This window comes from Ambystoma mexicanum, chromosome 10 (assembly GCF_040938575.1).
Source record: "Ambystoma mexicanum isolate Mex_15411 chromosome 10, UKY_AmexF1_1, whole genome shotgun sequence".
Lineage (NCBI taxonomy): Eukaryota > Metazoa > Chordata > Amphibia > Caudata > Ambystomatidae > Ambystoma > Ambystoma mexicanum.
The window spans coordinates 866,216,709-866,241,002 of record NC_090932.1 but is presented as its reverse complement, the minus strand read 5'-3'; the positions used below and the strand labels follow the sequence as shown (position 1 = coordinate 866,241,002).

At 50.4% G+C, this 24,294-nt stretch overlaps 1 protein-coding gene across 2 annotated transcripts in view; it reads left to right on the top strand.

The window, feature by feature from the left end:
- ATP13A3 (ATPase 13A3) overlaps window positions 1-24,294 on the top strand; it is a 1,430,808-nt gene that overhangs the window by 1,126,719 nt on the left and 279,795 nt on the right. For both annotated transcript variants that reach the window (XM_069618570.1, XM_069618569.1), the window contains exon 24: window positions 23,977-24,019. In XM_069618570.1, the coding sequence (XP_069474671.1) occupies window positions 23,977-24,019 (43 nt within the window). The remainder of the gene's footprint in view (window positions 1-23,976; window positions 24,020-24,294) is intronic.

The following is a 24,294-nucleotide window of genomic DNA, read 5'->3' as shown; positions in this document are numbered from 1 at the left end:
CGAGAAGTTCGAGAAGGTTCGATCCCAGGGGACGGTCCCCGCTGATGTGATCGAAGATAGCGACGATGGCGACGAAGAGGGCCCAGTGGAGCGGCAATCCCGTCCGTCGCAGCCATTACCCGAGCCCCAGGATAGCTCGTCGGCCATTTTGTTGGCAATCCAATCCTTATGTACTGAGATGAGGACGAGATTACCACGGACCCCGATGGAGGATCCAGAACCGGGCCCGTCGGGAAGCCCTCCAAACAAGCGGAGGAGAGTCCACCCCGCTCCTCCCTTCGAGCCCGCGAGGCCTGTGGACCCCTCATCCCCCTCGCCGGACCCTAGAGAAGATACGGCGACGGATACAGCGACTTGGACGGACGACGACGGCGGCGGCGATGACACAACAGACATCCCGTCATCACCCCCCCACGAAATTGGCTCCTTTCACGCCATGATAACCAGGGTATCCGAGCTCTTCCAGCTCTGCCCTGAAGAACAGAAAAAGGAAGGGTTTCTTTACCAACGACGAGAGGCCAAGAGGAAGACGGTCCTCGCGGTACCGTTGCTCGACGACAAAGGGACGAGGGGCTGGCTATCCTCAAGAACCCTTCCACGACACCCACCAAGAGGGACAGGTACGAGAAGAAGTACCGAGTCCCCGATGCTGCCCCCTTGTGCCTCAGGGCCCAGCCCACGCCGGACTCTGTCGTCTCGGCACCAGCCAAGAAGAAAGCAGCGGGTGCGGCGGCTTCAACTTCCACTTCCCCGCCAGACAGCGAGGGCAAGAAGTTGGACTCCATGGGATGACGAGTCATCTCGTCGGCGGCGACGATGATTAAGGCGGCCAGTGCCTTAGCGATCGTGACCCGCTACGACAGGGAGCTTTGGTTCAAGATAGCTCCCCTGCTCGACTTCCTACCGGACGACAAGAGGGCGGAGGCCCTACAAATTCTGCAGGAAGGCAAGGTGGCGTCGGATCACGCCATAACGGTGGCAATGGACATTGCGACACCGGATTTCGCCAACTGGGCAACCGGGTTTGCCTCCGACGACGAGGATGGCTCAAGGCGACGGACTTTCGCCAAGACGTCCAGACCAGAGTGTTGGATATGCCGTTCGACGGCAACAACCTTTTTGGGAAGACGGTGGACGAGTCGCTCCAGGCCATCAAGACCGACTCCGAGACGGCCCGGGCCTTAGGGGTACTTCAACGACGACGGCCCTTTCGGAGCTCCGGAGGCAGACAGGGTGCCTCCAAGGGATCCAGCGGTGGCTCTTCTACATACCGCCAGGCGGCCCGCTCCTCGTCCCAGGAGGCCTACAGAGGTCGCGGCAAGCAAGGGGGAATCCCACCGTCGTCGTCAAGGCGGCAAGGCCTCCTCCAAGTAAGACCGACCCGGCCTTGGCGTCGGGCCCTCACCGAAGCACCCCGGTGGGAGGCCGGATGACGAAGTTTGTCAGCATGTGGGAGTCCATCTCCACCGACCATTGGGTGCTGGACACCCTGGCCAACGGGCACTTGCTGGAATTCCAAAAGAAGTGTCCTCGCATTCCTCCCGTGGCCAGGAAGGAGAATCGCGTCCCTCAACTGCTGTTGGAGGTAAGGGCGATGCTCAAGAAAGGTGCCATCGAGCTCATTCCCAGGAGGCTCCGGGGCTCCGGAGTCTACTCAAGGTACTTCCTCGTCAGAAAGAAGACAGGCGGTTGGCGCCCCATCCTGGACCTGCGTTGGTTAAACAAATACATCAAGGCGCAGAAATTCAGGATGGTCACCCTCCAGCACGTGCTGGGACAGCTGGAGGAGGGCGACTTCCTATCGTCGTTGGACCTGGAGGATGCTTACTTCCACATCCCCATTCTAAAAGGACACAAAGTTTCTCAGGTTCGTGGTTCAGGGACGCCACTACCAATTCAGAGCCCTGCCGTTCGGATTAAAGTCGGCACCCAGGGTATTCACCAAGTGCCTGGCACCAGTGGCTGCGCCTGCAGGGGATCCACGTCTGACCCTACCTGGACGACTGGCTAATCCGGGCAAGGACAAGAGAACTCGCCGTCGAACACACAGCGAGGACCGTCCGGCTGCTCACGGAACTGGGATTCACCATCAACTACCCCAAATCCCACCTGGTTCCGTCGCAAGTAGCACTGTTTCTGGGAGCGAAGCTCGATACAGTGGGGCAATTGGCCTCCCCGTCGGAGGAGAGGACGAAAACCATTCTGGGCAAGGTGAGGCGCCTGCTAGCCACGGATGTGGCCATGGTGAGGTCCATCAAGTCCCTCCTCGGGATGATGTCCTCATGCATCTATCTTGTACCCCTTTGCAGACTTCGGATGCGTCTGCTACAGGAGTTCCTCGACACCCGCTGGTTTCAGGCGACGGGCTGCTTCGAAGACAGGATCCCTCTCGACGAGGAGTTCCGTCGGGCGATCCTATGGTGGGGTACCCGTGCGCACCTCACTACAGGCACGGACTTCCAGACCCCCGGCGTTTCAGGAGACGGTGACGACGGACGCCTCTCTGGAGGGTTGGGGGGGCCACACCGAAGATCTTCACGCAAGAGGCCTTTGGCTCCCGGAGGAGAGGTCTCTCCACATCAACATTCTGGAGCTCCGAGCAGTGTTCTGGGCGCTCAAGTCGTTTGTTCCTTCCGTCCCTCAAGGACAAAGTGGTGAGGATCTTCAACGACAACACCACCACGATGTTCTACATACGGAAGCAGGGAGGCACCAAATCCCCAGCCCTATCCAAGGAGGCCCAGGATCTGTGGCACTGGGCCGTCGCCCAGGGGATGTTTCTGGTTCCCTTCCACTTGGTAGGAATAAAAAACACCATCGCCGACTCACTCAGCAGGGAGCTGCGCTCGTGCCACGAGTGGGAACTACGTCAGGACCAGGTGGATCGGCTCTTCCGACGATGGGGCAAACCCCGGATCGACCTTTTCGCGACGGCGACGAACTCCAAGTGCCAGAGGTTCACCAGCAGGTTACCGCAGCCGAGGAGCATGGGCGATGCTTTCTCGTTCCCTTGGGACGGCCTGTTTCTATACGCGTTCCCTCCGTTGCAGTTACTGCTCCGCCTCATCAACCAGCTCAAGAAGTCCAGGTGCAGAATGATCCTCGTTGCACCGGCGTGTCCGAGGCAGATTTGGTTCCTGGACCTTCTGGACTTGTCAACGTTCCCACCAATCAAGCTGCCGGCGGACACGGATCTTCTCTCCAGAGAAGGAGGCTCCATTCTTCATCACGACCCAGGCCTGGCTCCTGCAACACTAGAGTTTGGAGGGTACGATATCCCGGCTGACTGCAGAGAGGTTCTTGCAAAAGCCAGAGCGTCCTCAACTCTCAAGTGTTACGGTCATAAGTGGAAGAGGTTCTCTGTCTGGTGCAGTGCACAGAAGATTAACCCTCTGCGGATTACGGCCCCTCAAGTACTGCCGTACCTACTGTCGCTGGCCAAAGCTGGACTGGCTCACGCCTCCATCAAAATACATCTGGCTGCCATCTCCCGATATACCAGGACTACGGGACGGCCGTCCGTGTGGTCTCATTGCCTGGTGAAGGAATTTATGAAGGGACTATTCCGATCGTTCCCGCCGGTGAAGGCTCCTGCCCCGGCGTGGGAGCTTAATGTGGTGCTGACCAGGCTCATGGGGGCCCCATTCGAGCCTATGCATTCAGCGCCTTTGAAGTTCCTGTCTTGGAAGACAGCGTTCCTCGTGGCCATCACCTCCGCACGACGAGTGGGAGAGATCCAGGCCCTATCTTGCAAGCCTCCATACTTGACTTTTCATGACACGAGGGTGGTGCTGAGGACGCACCCCACCTTCATGCCCAAGGTGCCGTCGGACTTCCACCTCAACAAGCCCTTGGTGTTACCAGTTTTCTTCCCGTCGCCTTCAACGCTGGCCGAGAGGACTTTGCACTCGCTGGATGTAGCTAAAGCGCTGAAGTTCTACGTGGACCGCACGAAGCGTTTTCGGAAGACGTCACAGCTGTTTGTGAACTTTGGGTCTGTGAATCAAGGGAAGGCTCTCTGAAAGTCTTCCATTTCCAGTTGGCTCTCCGGCTGCATCATGCACTGTCACCGGTTGGCAAACCGACCGCTGCCCGAGAGCCCATTCGACCAGAGCAATCGCTGCTACCACGGCGTTCCTGTCTGGTTTGCCCCTGCTGGCCATCTGCAGGGCTGCTACGTGGAGGTCGTCGCACACCTTCACAAGATTCTACTGTGTCGATCGGGACTCCAGGGAGGAGTCCAGGGTCGGCCAAGCAGTGCTGCGCAACCTGTTCGCCTAAGGTGAGCCTGGTGAGGAGGTAAGAATTGCTTAATGTTGAGTTTTGGATGTAATGCGTAATGTTGAGCCTTTGCCACCTCCTGTGGTTGTGCATGTATATACTGCTATGTATTCTTTTATTCATGAGCATGTGAATCCATGCCAGACCCCATGCTGGAGTAGGAACAAGTTACTTACCTGTAACTGTTCTCCTGCATGGGTCTTGCATGGATTCACATGCGAACCCTCCCGCCTACCCCTCTGCGGCTCTTCACTTGGTCATACTGCCACTTTGCGTGCTACCAAATATGAAGATGGCTGCCAGAGGCGGGGCTTAGGGAGAGGGCAGTCATTGGCTGGGGGCAGTATGACCCTGAGATCAGTGATTGGTTACTACTAAGAAAAACGGATCAGAAACAAAACTGATACTGATTTTTTTCTTTACCGAGGATTCCCAGCCTGACGACGGGGAATATTCATGAGCATGTGAATCCATGCCAGACCCATGCTGGAGAACAACAGTTACAGGTAAGTAACTTGTTCCTTAGATCATCAAGTCTTTCATTATTTCATTAGCGGAATTCCCTCAGGGAGGGATAATGCTCGCCTCCGTGTCTTTAATAGAATCGAGACTTCCTGCGCTGTGCGCTTTGGCAATCTTCATTCTATGACAAGACTGGAGGCAAGCATTATGCTTGTTCAAAGCTTTGCACTACTGCCATGGCAATATTCTCCACTGGCTCAAAGTAGAAAGTTCTGAAAACTGAGTCACTAGACCAATCCGCTGCTTTGAGGATATCCTGCAGCGGAACTCCGGCTGCAAAAGCTCCTGAAGCCATAGATCCTCTTGTCGAGTTTGCTCCGAAGACAGAAATGTCTACGCCTGCTTGCTCCATGACTTCTCTCACCCATCTGGCTATGGTGGCTGGGGCAACGGCCTTAAAGGTTTTTCTGCGCGCTATGAGCAACTGCTTTACGCCGTCTGGCCTATCTGCTGCCGTCGCTGCTTCGTAAGATTGAATACATTTGGCCACACAGAGCCTGCTGTTAGGAAAATGAGGGTAAAATATGACTTTGCGCAGTGAACCAAAACTAATTCCAATGTTAAACGCTACGCCCTCAGGGTAAAAGATCTTTCTATCAATCTCTAGCGCTTTTACATCTGACACTCTTCTACATGAGACTAAACAAAGCAGAGTAGCTAGCTTCCCTGATAACTACCTCTTTGATAAAAGATCATTCCTTGGCCATTGTTTGAATAGGTGTAACACTTTATTGACATCCCACAGTAAAGAATACTTTGGCTCTGGGGGTTTTGTCATCTTAACGCCTTTGATCAATCGGACTACCGCTGGATGTTCCCCTACTGGTTGCCCGTCTACCAATTCGTGCCCCGCTGAAATGGCTGATCTATAAACCCCAATTGTCCTGACAGCCTTCCCGCTTGTAGATAGGGATGCAAGGAATTTCAATATGTGCTCTATAGGGGCAGAAAAGGGAGGAACCCTCCTCCCCCTGCCTGCACCATAATTCCCAGGGTTGCCAAACGGAACTATAGCTCCGGATTGTGGATGGTGCCCATGATACTTTGATAAGCTCTGTAGCTTCTTCTGAAAGGCCTGACAAGCACCATCTGCACCTGAAACTCGGCACACTATTAGGCTGAGGGTGTTGTCTTGAATCGGGGGATGAGGCGAGCCCTTCGGATCCACTAGGAGATCTGCTCTGTGGGCAACCTTCTGAGGGAAATCCTTGGAAAGTTCCATCAGAACTGGAAACCACACTTGCGATCTCCATTCCGGCGTCACTATGACTAGTTCCGCCTTGTCTCTGCGGACCTTTGCAAGTGCCCTCGCCAGCATCGCGGAGGGGGGAAAAGCATAATGAATGCGACCAGTCCAGCATTGGAGGAATGCATCCGTCCCTATCGCTCCCGGATCCAGTCTCCAGCTGAAGTGCTTGGGTAGTTGGGAGGTTAGCCTCGACGCAAACAGATCTATATCGAACGGACCCCATCTCCGCTGTAACTTCTCGAAGACCGATGTGTGCAACATCCAGTCGCTCGAGTCCGTCAGCTACCGGGAGTTCCAATCCGCAACTGCGTTCTTGGCCCCCGGAAGGTATTCCGCTTTGACTGCTATTTCTTTTTGTAGACCATGGTGCCAGAAGTCCTTGGCTAGCTCCGCCAACATCCTGGATCTTGTCCATCCTAATTTGTTGATATATCGCACCGCCGATATATTGTCCATTCTGAGAAGGATACAGCATTTCGCTCTCTCTCTCTGGAGAATGCTTGAATTGCGAAGGAACCCGCTAGGAGCTCCAGGCAATTGATATGTAATGCTAGCTCTTCCTGCAACCATTTTCCCCCTGTCTGCACTAGGCCACATCTTGCTCCCCAGTCTGACCTGCTGGCATCTGATTCTATAATCATCTCTGGAATATGGAGCGTCCGTTCCAGGCCTCCATGTTGCTGAGCCACCATTGGATCTCTGATCTGCTCTCCTGGTCCAGAGTGACCAATTGGTGATATCTACACCCCTTGCGTAGATACTTTATCTTGAGTCTCTGAAGAGCTCAATAATGAAGGGAGACCTGGGAAGATAGCCGAAATGGAGGCCGCAAGCAGACCAACTATCCTGGCTAGATTCCGAAGCGATACAACCGTCTTCTTCAGGGTCGATCTCAGATCTTTCTTTATTGATCTGATCTTCGCTATAGTAGCTCTAATGTGGCTTTCCTCGTGTCTATCGTAAAGCCCAGAAATTCTATTCTCTTGCAAGTGGAAAGCTCTGACTTCTCGTAATTTATTAGGAAACCTAGCCCTGTTGAGAGATATTGCCCATTGCACCTGCTGCTGCAGTCTTTGTTTGTCTTCGGCCATGAACAGTATGTCGTCCAGGTAAATTATCATTCGTAACCCTTCGTCTCTTAGTGCTGCTGCGAGTTGCCTCATCAGCTTTGTGAACGTCCAGGGGGCTGAGCCAAGGCCGAACGGAAGTGTCCTGAACTGCCATGTCTGTTTCTTCCATGTAAACTGAAGGAAGTGCCGATATTGTGGTGCTATGGGAACTGTCAAATATGCATCCTTCAGATCTAACCGAATTAGCCAATCCTCCTTTCTGAGCAGATTGGCTAATAGATGGATTCCCTCCATCTTGAAATGCTTGTAAACTAGCCAGCCGTTTAATTCTCTTAAGTTGATTACCGGCCGCACCTTTCCTTTCCTGTGCACTAAAAACATATTGCTCAAGAAGCCTAGCAAATTGGGCTGTGCTCTTTCTATCGCGTGCTTCTCCGCTAGCGCTTGGATCTCTATGTCTAATAGTTGCGTCTCCTCCTTCGAGAAGATAATGCGTGCTGGAGGTCTCTCCTGACTGGGCAAGCTCATGAAATCTAGATGATAGCCCTGCACTGTCTGGATAATCCAGGCGTCTGAGGAAAGCTCTCGCCAATTGTGAATAAATAGCCCTGTACTTCCTCCTACTGGGGGGGTATTTCGCACTGCGCTCTCACCTGCGTTATTATTTTGGTGCCTGAAATAGCCTCTTCCCCTCCTTCCTCTGAAGCCTCTACCTCGATTCGGGAAGAATGCGTCCTGCTGGCATGTCTCCCAATACTGGGCTCTTGGTCCTTGATGTCTTCTGTTCGCATTGAAGCGGCCGGTCGAACGACCCCTGAATCGACCAGCCCCGGTAAAAACTCGCCTGGGAAATACTTTCTTGATTGAATCCTGTGCCTTCTCTAGGGCTGCGTAGGTTCCCACAAACCTACTCATTTCTTTGACAAAGGTGTCACCGAAAAGGAGTCCTTGGGCGCTCTCTCCTGCTTCATAAATCTCCTAGCTTTGCGTCGATTCTAACTAGCATGGATCTTCTTCTCTCTGCCGATAAGGCTTAGTTAGTGTTGCCGAGCAAACAGACGGCGCGCTGCGCCCAGCTCGCCAAGATATTGGGGTCCACGGGTTCTCCCGTGTCCTTGGATTGTTCAGCTAAGTCCATTATTTTTGCAATGGGGCCTGATAGGTCTAGCACTTTGTCCTGGCAGGACCTCCAAGCGCGGTCCGTACCCTTTCTGAGGTCTTTGCTAGCTTTCGAGACAAAAGAGATCATTTTGGAGTCTAGCTCAGGGGTTTCTGAAGCCTTACCGTTGAGCTCTGGCCTGGGGCATTCAGCTCTGAGTCGAAACCTTGTCTCTTTCTCTAACGGCTTCTTAATTTTTTGGGCCATGTAGATCTCCACTCTAGGTGATGGGGTCCATTCATTGGACCTTGGATGACGGATCGTGTCAGGTTCAAACATATCTGAGATATCGTCCTCAGGGGTACCTTCCACTGTGCTGGCTTGGGCGGTACCTGTTGTTCTGGGATGTTCTGGTACCTTATTCATGCTTTGCATTTCGTCATCTTCCTCCTCGTGACCAAATTCTTCCGATGACGGCATAGCATCCCCTATATTCTCTTCCCCTGGGGTAGGTGGGGGAGGCTGGGCATAGCTGATCTGGCTATAAATGCATCCTTTAATCTGTAGAATGCATCAGCTGCCTCCAGGGGCTTCTCTCTAGTCCCCTTAATAGAGCCCGGGGGGGTAGAAGAGTGCTTCCTCTTCCGGGCCACCTAACACCCCCTATTAGAATCATCCAGAGGCTTAGTGGAGGTCCCCTAGTCTAGTCGTCTAGTATGCCAGCATTACTGCCCAACATATTTTCGAGAGCCAACAGTCTCTCCTGGATAGGCTGGACCCCCTGAGCTACAGCTCTGGCAAGGGAGTCCCCTAGGACTTTCTTAAAACTGAGGGAGAGGTCCCTCTCCTCCTCTTACAGCTCCTCCTCCTCATACTCCTCCCAGTATTCCTGGCTCCTGTCTGAAGCCATAGTGAAGTCTTAAGGGTGACAGTCACTAAGGGGTGGAATTTAGTGTATGAGCCCTTTCGCTCTGAACCTATCTGAGAGGGTCAGAAATTCGCACCTCACGAGTGCTTCTTTCCGATTTTTTTGATTTTATTTTATTATTTTTATTTTTTTTAAGCCTCTGTTAGAGGAGCGTGAGGATCTCTGTGTGAAAAGGAAAGCTGCTCTTCGTGTTACTGAGGAGATAGAAATGGGCTTAGATCTGCACTCATGCGCACGCGTGCGCAGAGCCCGTTCTATTGCGACACCACAGCCGTGCTCAATCATCATCTCGCGTCGTGAAGCCGCGTATGATTGAAATAAAGGAGGAGGGGAAACCAGCCCAAATGCTAGCGATAACGCTCGCCGGCGGTTTCCCTTCCTGAGCAACAAGTGACAAGATTAACTATGAATGCGCGGGCCTGCGTACGAAATGTAAAAGTAAAACTGACTGACTGAAGTACAACCTTCCCGCGCGCTTTATCAAATGAAACGCTGCGCTGAGAATGTATACAAAGTTAATTGCTGACTAAGCTGAGTAGATTAATATCGGCTAAGTCTAATTACATAATATAACGCTGTTTGAATAATAACATGAAAGGGTCACTTAACTTGTGCCTGGCAGCAAAAAAGAAGAGAAAGGCACCTGTAGGCAAGAGGACCTTATAGCAGTAGGAGGGCTCTCATTGGAGGGCGAGACTGAGGCAGAGAGCCTCATGGGACTTATAGTGGGACTAAGGTTGTAGACTGTTTTGCTCATATGTTTAAAAAAAAAATGAAAGTTTATTAAAAAAAAGATGGTTATATTTGAATTGCTGTGTTTGGCAGTAATAAAAGAAGAAAGCATAATGCTTGCCTCCGGTCTTGTCATAGAATATTGTCTGTTCCCTCTCCCTCCACCCCTCCCCCAGCCGATACACCAGCCTTCTCTACTACATTACATGGACTGTACTACACGTGTGTTATCTCTGGTCTGCCAAACGGGACTGGGTAGTTTTCCGTTTGGGTGCCTCCATGTGCACCACTACCAGCAATTCCTGCACCATATGTTTACACAAATCTAAGTCCCCCTGTTGTTCCTCTTGACACCGACGGGCGGCCTCTTGCCACACTGAAGTTTCTGCCTGCGCCCCTTTTGAAGGTCCCCACACCACAAATATACCTCAGGACCTCAGATTGCTTTCCAGCCCATCGCTATCCTGCGTTTTGCCAGTATGTATGCCAGATCCTTCAACTTGCTAACATGTCTTACCCGCTTCGGGCAAGCAAAAAGGCCTAACATACAAGCTCTGGGAGATCCTACCTCTAACGTTATACTTGCCTTCGGTAAGGCTTGAGCTATCTCTTACCAAAATTGTCAGATCATTCTGCAAGCCGAGAACATGTGTACCAGCTCTGCATTCATCAGCCTGCATTTTGGGCAGGTCTGTTTCTTTGCGTTAACACATTTGGCTATCCTCTCCGGGGTCAAATACACCCTGTGTGTTATATACAACTGGATCAGCTGAAGCTTTGCATTTCTAGACACCTTTTTGTGATAAACTAGTACTCTATCCCATGCTACATCTGTCAGTTCCTGCAAATCTATTTCCCACCTGTGCCTAGTCTGCTCAAGCATATCCCCTTGCTTTGACATGAACAATTTGAATATTTGTGACACTGCATGCCCCCTTCCGAAATGTCGTATAGCGTTTCTATCCTCCTGTCCTCTTGTAGTACCTCATCTGTACAGACCCATTTCTGCTTCAGCCTGGCAAGGAGTGAAGCGTGTATTATATGTTGTCCTGCGTGTATGCCGATTTCTGAAGTGAGCACGCTAAAGTCCACTGGTCTGCCTTCACTCAGTAAGTTTTGCACCGTCTCTATTCCCATGGGTTCCCAGAACTTGCTTCTATTTAGTCTGAATTCTGGATCTTCTACTTTTAGAGTCACCAATGGGATCTGGGGGAGAACAGTGCTTCATTCTGTAGAAAGCGGCAAGCTCTCTGCCACATCGTCTTGCCCAGCTCCAGCAGCAACGGGGGTTTTGAGGCCCACAGTGCCTCGGTCCATATCGCCTCCAAGAAAACGGGGCACATGCTGCCTGCAGCAACCGAGTGTCCTGGGTCTGCTCATCTGACAGCCAACTTGTGACAAACTGCAGCTGGCACACCACAAAATATGCCTCAAAATTAGGTACTTTAATACTGCCCAGCTCGTACAGCCTTTGTAATTAACTTGAGTTATAACATATGCAGCTGCAGCATAACATATCGAGCCTCTTAAAGAAGCCTTTGGGTATGTTATATGGGACATTAGTAAAATAGTGTCAAAAGCCTTTCAAGCACTACCATCTTTAGCAATGCCATTCTCCCCTTCACACAGAGTGGCAGTTTGCCCCAGAAAGTCATGCACTTTTCAATTTTATCCCCAGCTTTCAGTGTGTTCCATTAGTGTTATGTCTTGGGATCATGGAAGCTGTCCACCCCCAGGTATCTAAAAGAATTCTCTTCCCACTTTATCGGTACCTTGGGCAATGTGTTCAGGGGTGTCCCTCTATACCCCGCTATGGGAAGCCGGCACCACTTCTGTACATTGATCGTGATACCAGATAGCTCTGCATAGCGTTTAAGCACATCTAAGGTGTACTGTAAATTAGTTTCTGGGTGTTGTGTATATATAACAACATATAATCCGCATTTAGGGAAATCAGATTATCCATGCACCGTACCTGTATGCCCGCCTCCTGGTATTCCTTCCTGAGATATACCGCTAGTGGCTCCAAAGCCAGTATGAATAGCATGGGCGACCAGGGGCAGCCCTGCCTCATGCCCTTTCCAACCACCAGCTGTCCAAAACGTAGGAACCTGTCTTAACCCTCGCCATCGGACTGTTATATAGCAGCCATACCCATTTTATGTATCGGGGCCCCATGCTGAAACTCTTCAGGACCGCCAGCAGCCATGGCCACCTGACCAAGTCACACGCTTTGGTTGCATCCAGTGAGGCCACCGCGCAGAGGTCTGAGCTATTATGGGTATAATCAATAATGCGGTGTAGCCTCCTTTAAGTTTCACCTAATATTCCTGTCTGGAACATATCCCAATTGGTCCGGGTGTATGAGCCCTAGATATTGCAGGCTTAAGCCTGTTGGTAGCAGGGTAGTCCGTATCTTCCCATCTTGGTTAAGCAGCAACGGGAGTCTGTAAGATCTGCAGTCGGTATCTGGTTTGTTGGGTTTCGGTAACTGGACAATAATGGACTCTCGTAATGACCTTGGCAGTGAGCCAGTCTCCAACGCTTTGTTCAGCATTGGCAACAGGGGTACCACATCTGCCATGTACTCTTTATAAAGTTCACTAGGTAACCGGGACGCCCCTGGTGTCTTGCCGGTCGGCAACCCTCTGATAGTAGATTCTAGCTCTTCCGTGGTTATGGGAGCCTCCAGCGTACTCCCTGACTCTTCGTCCAGCTTGGGGAGATCTATCAGCACCAATGCTTTGTCTATGTCCGCTGCCTGTGTCTCTGATGTCTCTGCATATAACCCTTTATAATCTTGGAAGCACCTGTTTATGCCTTCCTATATCCTGCAGATCTCCCCCCGCTTATCTGCAAACCTCCCGTATCATGTCGCGTTTAAACTCGCTTTTATACAGCCAGGCCAGCAGGCGCCCTGGCTTGTCCCCTTCAGCATGTGACCTTTGCACATACTTTTGATAGCTCAGTTTGCCCAACCTCTCCCATTGATCCAGGCATTCCTGTTGCAGGTGAGCTATTTCTTGGGCCCGTCTTTGGGTGTGTTGCCTGCGCCATCTATGGCTTCTAGTCTGGACTCAGCCTCACGTAGATCTCTCTATTCTGGCTTGCATCCCTTTTGCTTTGGCTATTGCTGTCCCCTGTATCACTAACTTAAAGGCATCCCATAACATGCCTGCGGATTCCACACTTCCTGTATTATTTCTGAAATAGTCTTTCACCCCCTCCCTCAGGTGTTCACGGAACAAACGCTTAAGGAGATTCACATCTAAGCTTCCAAGTTGGGATAAACGCCCTAGGGGGGGTATTTCTGCCATGTGACCATAGTAGTATATTCGGCCCTTTTGAATTCGCCCAGCATCTCGCCCCCTGTTAAGACATAGTCCAGTGTAGTATAAAGATCACTGGGGGCTATCTAGTGGGAATATCCCTGGTCCTGCGGGTATATGGCTCTCCATTTATCTGACAAATAAAAGGCAAGCAGCAGTGTATTCAGAACTTTAGCTGAAGGGCCTGGGTGTATTGTTTTGGCATCCGATCTATCAATTGCCAGGTTTAATTTACAATTGAAATCCCCCACACTAATGTGCTATCTCTGAACATGCCAATTTGGTGGGTACTATGAGCAAAAGTAGGCAGCCGTGTTATTGTTTGGCGCATGGGTATTGACAGTACAAAGTCCCCTCTGTTCCATCATTCCCTGTACTATAATCATCTTCCCTCCCTCATCTTTAAAGGTCTTGAGGACTTTAACTGGAACCGCGGGTGCTACCCATATCAGAACCCCTCTCGCATATGCGGAGTATGGTGAGCCCCAAGTCGTACCCCTCCACCTCTGAGCTAGGACTGCCAATTTCTTGCTTGTGAGATGCATCTCCTGAAGGAGTGCTATGTCTATTTTCTGGCACTGCAGGTAGGTCATTACCCTATTTTGCTTATTGTAACTGTTTAGCCCCCTCACTTTCCAGGAGGCTATTTTAAGTTCCCCTATTATCCACTGGCGTTCTTACATATCAGTCCTATGCACATATTATACCTTCCTTGCATGGTTCTATAGGCTAACTCCCAACTAACAACCCCAACTCCCCTACCCTCACCCTCCCCCAACAATTGCCCTGCTCAATAACTCATGCTGGGGCATCCCTGCTTCTCACCCCTCCCCAGTTGCTTGTCCTGGTTACCGGGGTCCAGCAGGCGGATAGGTAACCGCTTGTATCCGTGAACAAAACCTCTCTCAGGTGAAGAACATTTCCCCGCAGTGCGTTCCTGGCTGGGAACTGCACTGCTGGCTACTGCGGTCCGCAAAATTGTTAGTGCCTATATGTCTTGCACAGGGAAGATGGTCGCCTCTCCTTGTAAGCGGTCGGCTGAATCCGGCAATGTCCTTACTAGACCTCCATAGGTTTTCGGTGTGTCTCTCCCTCGTCTGCTGTCTAATTGGCCACTGCACTTGGAACATTTTCCATGTCTATCCATTTGTGAGCTTCCTCTGGAATATCAAAAAAGATTGCTCTCCCTTTGTATATTATTTTCAGCCACGTCGGGTACAGCAACATATATTTGAGGTTCGCCTCTCGCAGTCTCCCTTTAACCGACATGAAGTGCATCCTCTGTTTCTGCACCTGTAAGGAGTAGTCTGGGTACGCAGTGGTTGTGGCAGATGCTCGCTAGATTGTGCCACCTTCACGGAAGTCTTCAAGGATTTTCTTTAGAATCCGAGCTATAATGGGCCGAGGTGGGGCTCCAGGTGGTGGTTTCCTCATCAATGACCTGTGTTCCCCTTCCACTGTGAAGCTCTGCATGAGGGCGCCTGAGATGATTTCCTGTAACAGCATATTTTCTATAATATTTGTGGGGTTCACACCATCTTCCCCTTCGGGAGCCCAATGATTCTGACATTATTGCGTCTGGCCCGTCCTTCTGCATCTTCCACTCTGCACTCAAGATTCCTCACTTGTTGCTGCAGTATCAAAATGTCTCTCGAGTTGTCCCCTAGGCTGATGGCTGAGACTTCCTTTTCCAGAGCACCATTGCGCTCTGCCAGTGCACGAACATCTTGTCCTGGGAGATTCACATCCAGGCTTATAGCATCCATTTTTGATTCTAACACGATCTTCAAGACTGCAATGGCATCCAGCTCCTGCTGGTCTCCTTTCGTCTGGGTCTGCGCTCCCTGTGGCTTTAACGTCCTAGTTGTGGCGCATTCAGATTGGTTTGTAGGTTTGGTGAAAGCATCCAATGTGGGCTACTTGGCTTTATTCTTTTGTGACTTAGCCGCCATGATTGCAACACTTTTATTCCGTACTTTCCTTAAGTTGCTCCTATGAATGCTCACTGGTGTGGGTGGAGGCCCTCCTTTTTTTTCTGATGTTGTGATGCTTTCTCAACTGATGCTTGCTTGGACTACGCCAGCGAACCGCATGCACTGTTCCACTTGCTGGCCGATTTAGTACAGCTCTCCGGGAGGCGATGGATAATCCCTCAGTGTGTCTCCCAGTATAGCACCTGTTGCAGACTAACTCTGGTGAGCTATTTATTACTAGGATTGCCTACACACATACCAGTCTTTTCCGATGTATTGCGGCTGCTGCCCCTACCCCAGTGCTCCCAATTGTCTTTTGGGAGCTGATGTGGGCGTCTACTCCCTTGCTTGTTTGCATCACTGACTGCGCCTGGGGTAGAACCGCAGCCTGGCACTGCCTTGCCTGTTGCCTCCCATATCGCCAGTGGCTTCTTGTTGCTCCCCCGATCTTTCAAATCTCCCCCTTTGCCACCTCAGTTTCCTGCACACCCTTACTGGTCAGGTGTGTTGTCCACAATGTCTCCACCCTCTTATCAGCGACCCTCGGCATGAACCTACTCATTTGTGGGCTGTGCTTATAGTCCGTGTGTGTCTGCTGTAGACCTTACACCTTGGTGTTGTCTCCTAGCGTGTGTATTACGCTGACATGTGTAAGTCTACAGCAGCGTCAGCTTGACTGTTACTTGTTTGCAGCAGGCTGCGGCCTGCCTCTGACCTTGTCTTCATTATATGCCGTTTGGTGTCAGCCCCTTTCTCCAGCACTCATTCTGGGTGCACCAAGTCTGGCCACTAGGAGGCCAGGTGCCACTTCGGGCCACAGGCGATTTCCCCGTCTCTGCGCGCCCTAAATTTTGCACGGCCTCTTGGGCTGGTTATCCCCACATTTACCTGCCGGCCATGTTAAAGTAGGCCTCAGCCTCTGCACCCCACCCTACCTCTTGTCCGCTGCTCTGCTCCTCCGGTATACCCACAGCGGCGGTCCGTCCTCTGTGGCCCCAGCAGGCACTGTGTGCTCCTACAATGCTGATCTGTGTTGTCTGTTATTTTCTCCAAAGACCCTGTTCTAGGGTCTTGCTGACAGGGGCATGAATCCCCTTCAGTTTTGTGCACTTCGGCATTCCCATCCAAGGTTGGTGCCTCTATGCGATCCGGGACGCACCTCCGTCCTCGCACGTCTTCTGACTGCCTCTGTAGCCAGGCTCCGTCTCTGCTCACTTTCTGCTGCCACAAGTCCAGTGGTGGGGGTTGGGGACTTCAACAGGCACCGGTCTCCTCCTTTCCTTCGTGCACCCCGGGTTTCCCAGTACACGACGTTGTTGGCATCTCCGCTTTCCCACTCCTAGGTAGCCTGCCCCTCATGCAACGACCGCGTCCTCTCACCCGGCCACTTTGTGTGCAGCACCTATGGAGTCACTGTGGTGGCTTGGGGCACATCTGTCATCCTCACTCCTTTCGGCCCGTTGTTCACGCTACACTACCCGTCACCGCTTTCTGTCGAGGCGATCTGAAGCTTAAGTTAATCCTGGAGCAGGGGCCAGCTGGACTGTCAGGATCTCGCTTAATTCTTGTGCTTATCCCATTTTACAGCGATCTCTTATGTGCACCAGCTTCTGCCTCCCTACCATTTTATTCCGCCTCAGCTGGCTGGGTCTATTTCTTGGTGTTCCCTTGCTCTGTAATCCGCACTCTGCCCTCCTTCAGTTTGCTCCAACCTGTGCTAGACCTCTTCCCCTGCTTGTCATTGTGCTGGCAGGAAACTTCTCTTGTTGTTGCTGGTACAACAGGCCAGGAACTTTACAGATCTAGAGGAGCACAAAGGAAACATGCCCTTACAACATGGCTGCTAAGCCATGTCCCTGACGCTTTTCCCTGAATGAATTCCACTCCTTGGCCGTGGATTGCTCTGTGGGTTATGCAGAGTGTTTTGAAGATTATTTCTTTTCACTGGTAGCCAATGTAGTGTTCAGTGCTGGTGTTCTCTCTAGTGAGCCTGAGGAGTAGTCATGCTGCTGCATTCTGTATTTGTTGTAGTTTTCTGGTAAGGTAGTCCAGCATTTCAAGATGTTGTTGGCGTAGTTTATTCTTGACATGACGAGGTAGTTGACAGTCAGTGTTTTATGTGGGAAGGAGAAGGGTAGTATCCGCTTGATTGTGTGTAGGTGGAAGAAGCACTTTTTTACTACTCTGTGATTTGCGGTTCGGGTGTTAATTCTTTGTCAATTATTATGCAAGGTTTTTAACCACTTTGGGAGGTTCTGGTCGATTTCCCATTTCGGTAGGCCATGGAAGAAGTTGTTGGTTTGATGGGTTGTTGGGCGTGATCACGATTTTTGTTTTGTGCGGGTTGAGTTTTAGGCTTTTGGTACTGTTATGTTATGTTATGTTATTTTGCACTTATATAGCGCCTTATATACCATTGGTATGGTCTGAAGGCGCTGGTAGGTTGAACGCCCTTGGGAACCGAAGTTCTTGTCAGTAGAGGGAGGAGAGAGGATCCAAAAGGTGCGAGTGCGCATCTGGTATGTGTGCAGCTGGTGCGAAAATTCCTGTGGAAGCTGCTTCATAGCGGTAGGTGTGGTGGCTGAGAGGTCAGGAGTATGTGTTCGAATCTGGCAGGAATTATCCAGACCGAGAGTGGCAGCGTAAGGCCTGAGGAGAACGCCTGGCTGGGGGTGCGAGACCAGCAGTGATTACAATAGAATGATGTGGAGTGAGCGGCGTCAGATGTTGATATGAGAACAGTTATACCGAACGGTGTCATAGTATCTCTGTGTTCTAGTTGGGTGGTGGTGTAAGGAGAGAGTAAGCGTGGGGTGTGATATGAGGTATGATCTTTTAAAGGATCCATGCATTCTAGGTATAATATGGACGTCATGCAGTTAAGCAATTCGTCCGTTCTGCACATTCATCGGCCCTCCACACGTCCTCTCGCCACACACGTCCTCTCGCCACACACGTCTTCTCGCCAACACGTCCTCTCGCCACACACGTCCTCTCGCCACACACGTCCTCTCGCCACACACGTCCTCTCGCCACACACGTCCTCTCGCCACACACGTCCTCTCGCCACACACGTCCTCTCGCCACAACACGTCCTCTCGCTACAACACGTCCTTTTGCCACAACACGTCCTTTTGCCACACATGTCCTCTCGCCACCCACGTCCTCTCGCCACCCACGTCCTCTCGCCACCCACGTCCTCTCGCCACCCACGTCCTCTTGCCACCCACGTCCTCTTGCCACCCACGTCCTCTTGCCAGCCACGTCCTCTTGCCAGCCACGTCCTCTCGCCGCACACGTCCTCTCGCCGCACACGTCCTCTCGCCGCACAACGTCTTCTCGCCGCACACGTCCTGTCGCCACACACGTCTTCTCGCCACACACGTCCTCTCGCCACACACGTCTTCTCGCCACACACGTCTTCTCGCCACACACGTCTTCTCGTCACAACGCGTCCTCTCGCCACAACGCGTCCTCTCGCCACAACGCGTCCTCTCGCCACAACACGTCCTCTCGCCAAGCACGTCTTCTCTCCACACACGTCTTCACTCCACACACGTCTTCTCTCCACACACGTCTTCTCTCCACACATGTCTTCACTCACTACATCCGGCCGTCCTACACACCCGGTCGCCCTCCACACCAGGCCGCTCTCTACATCCGGCCGCCCTTCACACTCGGCCGCCCTCCACACCCGGCCGCCCTCCACACCCGGCCGCCCTCCACACCCGGCCGCCCTCCACACCCGGCCGCCCTCCACACTCACCCGCCCTCAACACTCACCCGCCCTCAACACTCACCCGCCCTCAACACTCACCCGCCCTCAACACTCACCCGCCCTCAACACTCATCCGCCCTCAACACACATCCGCCCTCAACACACATCCGCCCTCAACACACATCCGCCCTCAATACACATCCGCCCTCAACACTCTTCCGCTCTCCACGGTCATCCTCACTATATGCTTGTTCGCTTGTACTGATCCAATGGTTTATTTCTGTGAGGCAGTTGATAAGGGTTGGGTTTTGTTCTCTACTATTGTTGATTTTGTAGATGATTTTTGTGTTTTCTGCATAGTTGCAGCAAGTGAGACCTGGGCTTTTGATGAGATTGATGAGAGGGAGTCATGCAGATGTTAAAGAGCAGTGATGAGCAAGGTGAAACTCTGCAGGTTGTTTTGCAAGGTGCTGAGTTGAAGGGGGTTAGCCAGTGGTCGAAGTGTTTGAAAAGAAGTAGTGGAACTATGTTCCCTGCTGGCCTGCCCCAACTCCCCACAAACCCCATTGCCACGCCCTCTCCCATGCTCATACAAACACCTAAACCAATGTGCCTGCTGTTAAAGGGAATGTTCAGTGAAGTGCACTGAAGGGAAAGTTTCAACCTCTTCCTACGCTTTTATTTTAAAGCGAAAACATTCCAGAACTGATTTTTTTTTCTCAAATAAAAGTATAGGAATGGTGAAATGTAATTTAAAAAAGTAGAAGAGCAGCGGTTCCAACTGCTTCTGCCCACTTCGACCGCTGGGTTTGGCTGCCTTGTTTGTTATTTCTGCTGAGGATTTTAACCACAGTAACGCGGAGTTGCCGATTCTTATTTTTTCAAATAATATAACATAAATACTGTATTTGTATACATTCCTGTCTAAATTGAATTATTGTGTGCTTTGCTGTGTGGACTCATTGTGGACTCCTGGCCCCTACTCAGGCTCTCCTGAGAATAGCCTTGACTGCTTTCCATAGCTACCTTGATTGGGTTTTGGCTATCCTCCTAGAGGTCCCCTTTAGCATATAACTAGGGTGGCCTTCTAAAATCTGTCCCATCAGGCCATATTCTAGAAATTCATCCCAACAGTCCCTAATTGGAGATGTGCAAGCTACCACTTGAAAGTACCAATCTGTAAAATGAGAAGCTGCATTGCTGCATCTTGAAACATTCTCTGAGACACATTAAAAAAGTGGGAAGATATCTAGAAACTAAAATGGCAAAAGCAACAGAGTTGCTATTCTCAGCTTACTGCCCGTGCTAGATGCCACAAAGAACAAACCGGTCAACTGGGGCCCATTAGCGATATCATGGATAGGTAGGATCCATGTCCTGAAGATGGCTATACTCCCTCAATTGCTGTACTATTTCACGGCTTAGCGAGGTCCCTGGTTCCTTTTTTTTCTCGAGCCATCCAAATATATACAGGGAGATTTGTTTACAACTATAAAAGACTGAGATTGGCAAAAAGGGTAATGATGATGCCAAGGAATAAGCGGGGGAGGGGGGTGAGGAGCCTAACTTTAAGGTGTACTTACCGGCACAAACGAGAATGATTAGGGATTGGTTGAGGGAAGATCGGGACAAGAAGAAGGCGGTGGTAGGAGGGAACCTTGAGGAAGTTCTATGGAAACCAAAAGAGGATAGACCATCAAACATGTATTGCAGAAAGATGGTGTCCTTGGTAGGGAGTCTTGGGATCAGCTAGTAAAGAGCGCCCAAATTACTACCTTCCCGTCCCCATTTACACCAATTTTCGGAAACTCACAATTATCCCTGTGGACGAGGGGAAAGGAGTTTAGTAAATGGAAAGAGGGAGGATGCCACAAGATCCGGGATATGTTCGCGGGTATAGAAATTAAATCCTTCGCCTAATGCAAGATGGTCTTTGGGTTGGAGGAAGGGGAGAGATTCCGATGCACCCAAATAAGACCTTGTTTAATGCAACCGTCTCTGAAGGAGGCTGCAACAAGAGTTTTCACCCCCTTTGAAAAATACCTGCTGGCAGAATCAGGTGACAAACATATAGTGGGGGCAATTTATTTGCATGCCAAGCAGGGGGGAATCCAGGGATAGAAGATATATGCTGAATTGTGAAGGGTAAACAAGTCAACCTATGGAGGGAGGCAGAATGGAGGCAATTGTGGGCACAAATCCCCAAACTGACGATGCTGCTCCAAATTCAAGAATTCTGCGTACAATGTATGCTACAATGGCACCTAACTGTGGTCAAACTCCACAAGATTTATGGTACAGTTCCCAATTTATGCTGGAGCGAGTGCGGGATGGAGGGGAATGTGGAGCCATATCTGGTGGGAATGCCCGCACATCCAGGCCATCTGGGGAGTAATTCAGGGGGCAATAGAGAACATTCTGGAAGTAAAGGGAGGGAGCAATAGGGGATTGGAGATCTTGGGCCTAGAAGAAGCATTGGACGAAATGCCCTCGAGAGCAGAGCGCAAAGTTTGTGATCCTAATGATGGCAGGGACACTGGTGATGATGCAAAAGTGGAAATCTAAAGACCGTCCCCCCGATGGAGCACGAATGGGGGGAAAGTGTGGAACTTCGCAGCTCTGGAATGGGCCTCCTACTCAATACAGGGAGACCATCAAGGATATTTGGCCGATTGGAACCTGGTAATGAGGTTCCTACAGAAAAGAACCAGGGGAGCCTGGTGCCCAAGAAGAATGAGACTTTTGGGACTAGTGTAATTATCCAATGTCACCCGCCCTAAGGGGCCTAGGCAAACTCACTGGCTCTAGGAAGCAAAGCTGGAAAATACCTGTTGAGGACAGAGGAAGGGGTTAAAGGGCGGATATGATTGGACTAAGGGAGGGGGGATTATTTTAAGTTGGAATGTTTTGAAAATGCTAATAAAAACGTATATGGAAAATAAAAAGTGGGAAGCTACTGTATCCATTACAGTAAAAGATATTGGAGGTGAGTCACTAAAGCGGTAATGCAAAACGGTAAGGTTCAAGCAGCCATGGCAAGGAGAAGACTACAAGGTGCAGGGAGTGTTGGTGATAACATTGAAAATGTTGACCATGTTGCCAGCTGAGCGAGTTATTGATTCCCCATGCACGAGGCTTCCAACCCCCTTCTTCCTTGCTTACCGTTTAACTCTTTCTTACTCTTGCTTCCTTTTCGTCTCCCTTTTTGTCATTCTTGAATTTTTTTTTCTTCGCTCTCTTTCATACCATCCTTTTCCTCTGTTAGCTAAGGCAAGCATTGCACAATTCAAGAAGTCGTAAATTGATTCAACATGGTCGTATATATATTCAGAAAATGACATGTCAAATACGGTTTCTTCTGACAGTGTATGAAAGACCGCTATGCAAGAGCGTCCACCACTCTGTGTCCTCCACTCTCCAGGTGTTCACCAGTAGAGGCACTACTGTAAAATAAATGTGTATTGTTTTTATTCGCCATATTCATATAATCCAGTACAGTGCATCGTCATAGCTCTTAAAAAATGTATGCCATTATTCACGGTATGCATATATCGTATCCCACCATGTTCTACCCCCTCTGATTTCATTTCCTTCGCACAGTATCATTTTAGTTACTGATTACTAAGCCATCATACAGCCAACCTTTTGAAGTCCACAGCTCTTTTTGTGGGCCTTTAAACACACGTGTCAGGAGGAAGAGACTCTAGTGATGCATGGCCATGTATAAAACCTAAATAGATGGATGGGCGTAGACTCAATAATACAGGATACATGAAATGAAATGAGATTTTATTTGTATCACGCTCGTACACAAGTGTTTCAGAGCGCGACAAGGCAAGGGAGGGGAACAGGTGGGAACAACGATCTTACTAGGCCCAGTGACATTTAGAACGCGCAAGTGCATGGGAGAGGGAAAGGGGAAAAGTGCTTTGAAGGGGGAGAGTGGAAAGTGCGGAGCAGAGGAGAACAGATAAATAATAATAAATACAAATAAATAGATAAAAGATACAATAAACAGTGGTAGTGTAGCCAGCAAGTGGTGTGTGCTATGTTTGCAACAGCAGACTGGGTAAGTCTGATAAGTGCAGAAAAAGAAGAAAATGGGGGGGTGCTTGGGGGACTGTGGGAGTACAGATACAGTCCCCGGTGCAAGGGGTGGCAAGGAGGCAGTAAGAGGGTGGCAGGGTGAGCAGGTACCTGGGCCCAGGGGACAGGGTGGCCAGGTGCACAGTGCCAAGAGAGCAGATCAGCAGGGGAGAGGGGAAGCGAAAGCAGAAGCAAAGAGGAAGGTCTTGAGGTGCTTCCGGCACCGGAGATGGTTCTCCTCACGTTTTACTAGATTGCCAGAGAGGCTATTCCAGAGGGAGGCCCCAGCCGAAAACGGAGATCTACCCCCACCTTGTTTCTCTGAAAAACGACTGACCCTAAGGGAGTTAGAGGTGGAGGAACGAAGAGCTTGAGAGGGGAGGTATTTGTGGAGGGATAGCTGAAGGTCTTTGGACCCAGGCCCCAGAAAGCCTTGTGGACAATGCAGAGGGTTTTGAATTTAATCCTTGCATCCACAGGGAGCCAATGGAGAGATTTCAGAGCTGGAGAGATAGGATCCCAGGGCTTGAGGCCAAGGACAAGTCTTGCAGTCCTGTTCTGGATTAGTTGCAGAGGGCGGAGAGTAGAGGCAAGTAGATTTAGAAAGAGCTTGGGAGACACTGGGCTTCTGAGGAAAGGCCACATTTGTTGTCTAAAACTTCTGCAAATATATTATGGTTTCCCAATCGACCAGATTATATATGTGTTCATGTTGTGGATGTGGAAAGTGATCCTCTATGCAGCGTCTAGGTCTGGCTCGTTTTATGCGCATGAAATTCATTATCAGTACAAAATGACCTCTGTCTCCTTTGTTTGTCCCGTTTCCTTGTGTATCTAGACATCAGGATGTGAATGCACAATGCCGCCGGCCAGTTGGTTGCATTCTTGGGGTGCCTACAGAGTGTGCCAGCTTTTGGACACATTAGAACGACCTGTGTTTATTTCAATACAGAACAGGGAGATTGATTGTGTTTCTTTCTATTTGCTAGTTACTACGTTGGGATGTGTGGAGATGGGGCCAACGACTGTGGTGTAAGTATATTTCCCTTACTGTGTATTTAGAACGTACACTCTGGATCTAGTAGAAGCCATGAAATAGTCATATGGAATGAGAAATAAGGACTATGTTTTGCCTTTGAAATGTTTAACTCAAAATGTCTGACAATTTAAAAAAAATGTGCTAGATGTACCTTTTCTCCAAAAAGGGACAACTTTTTTTTTTAAAGCCTGAACTGCAGTAAATGCATTTTGACTTAGAATTTGTGTGCATTTTTAAAGTGCTGACTATCTCCTTTCGTCACCTTTCC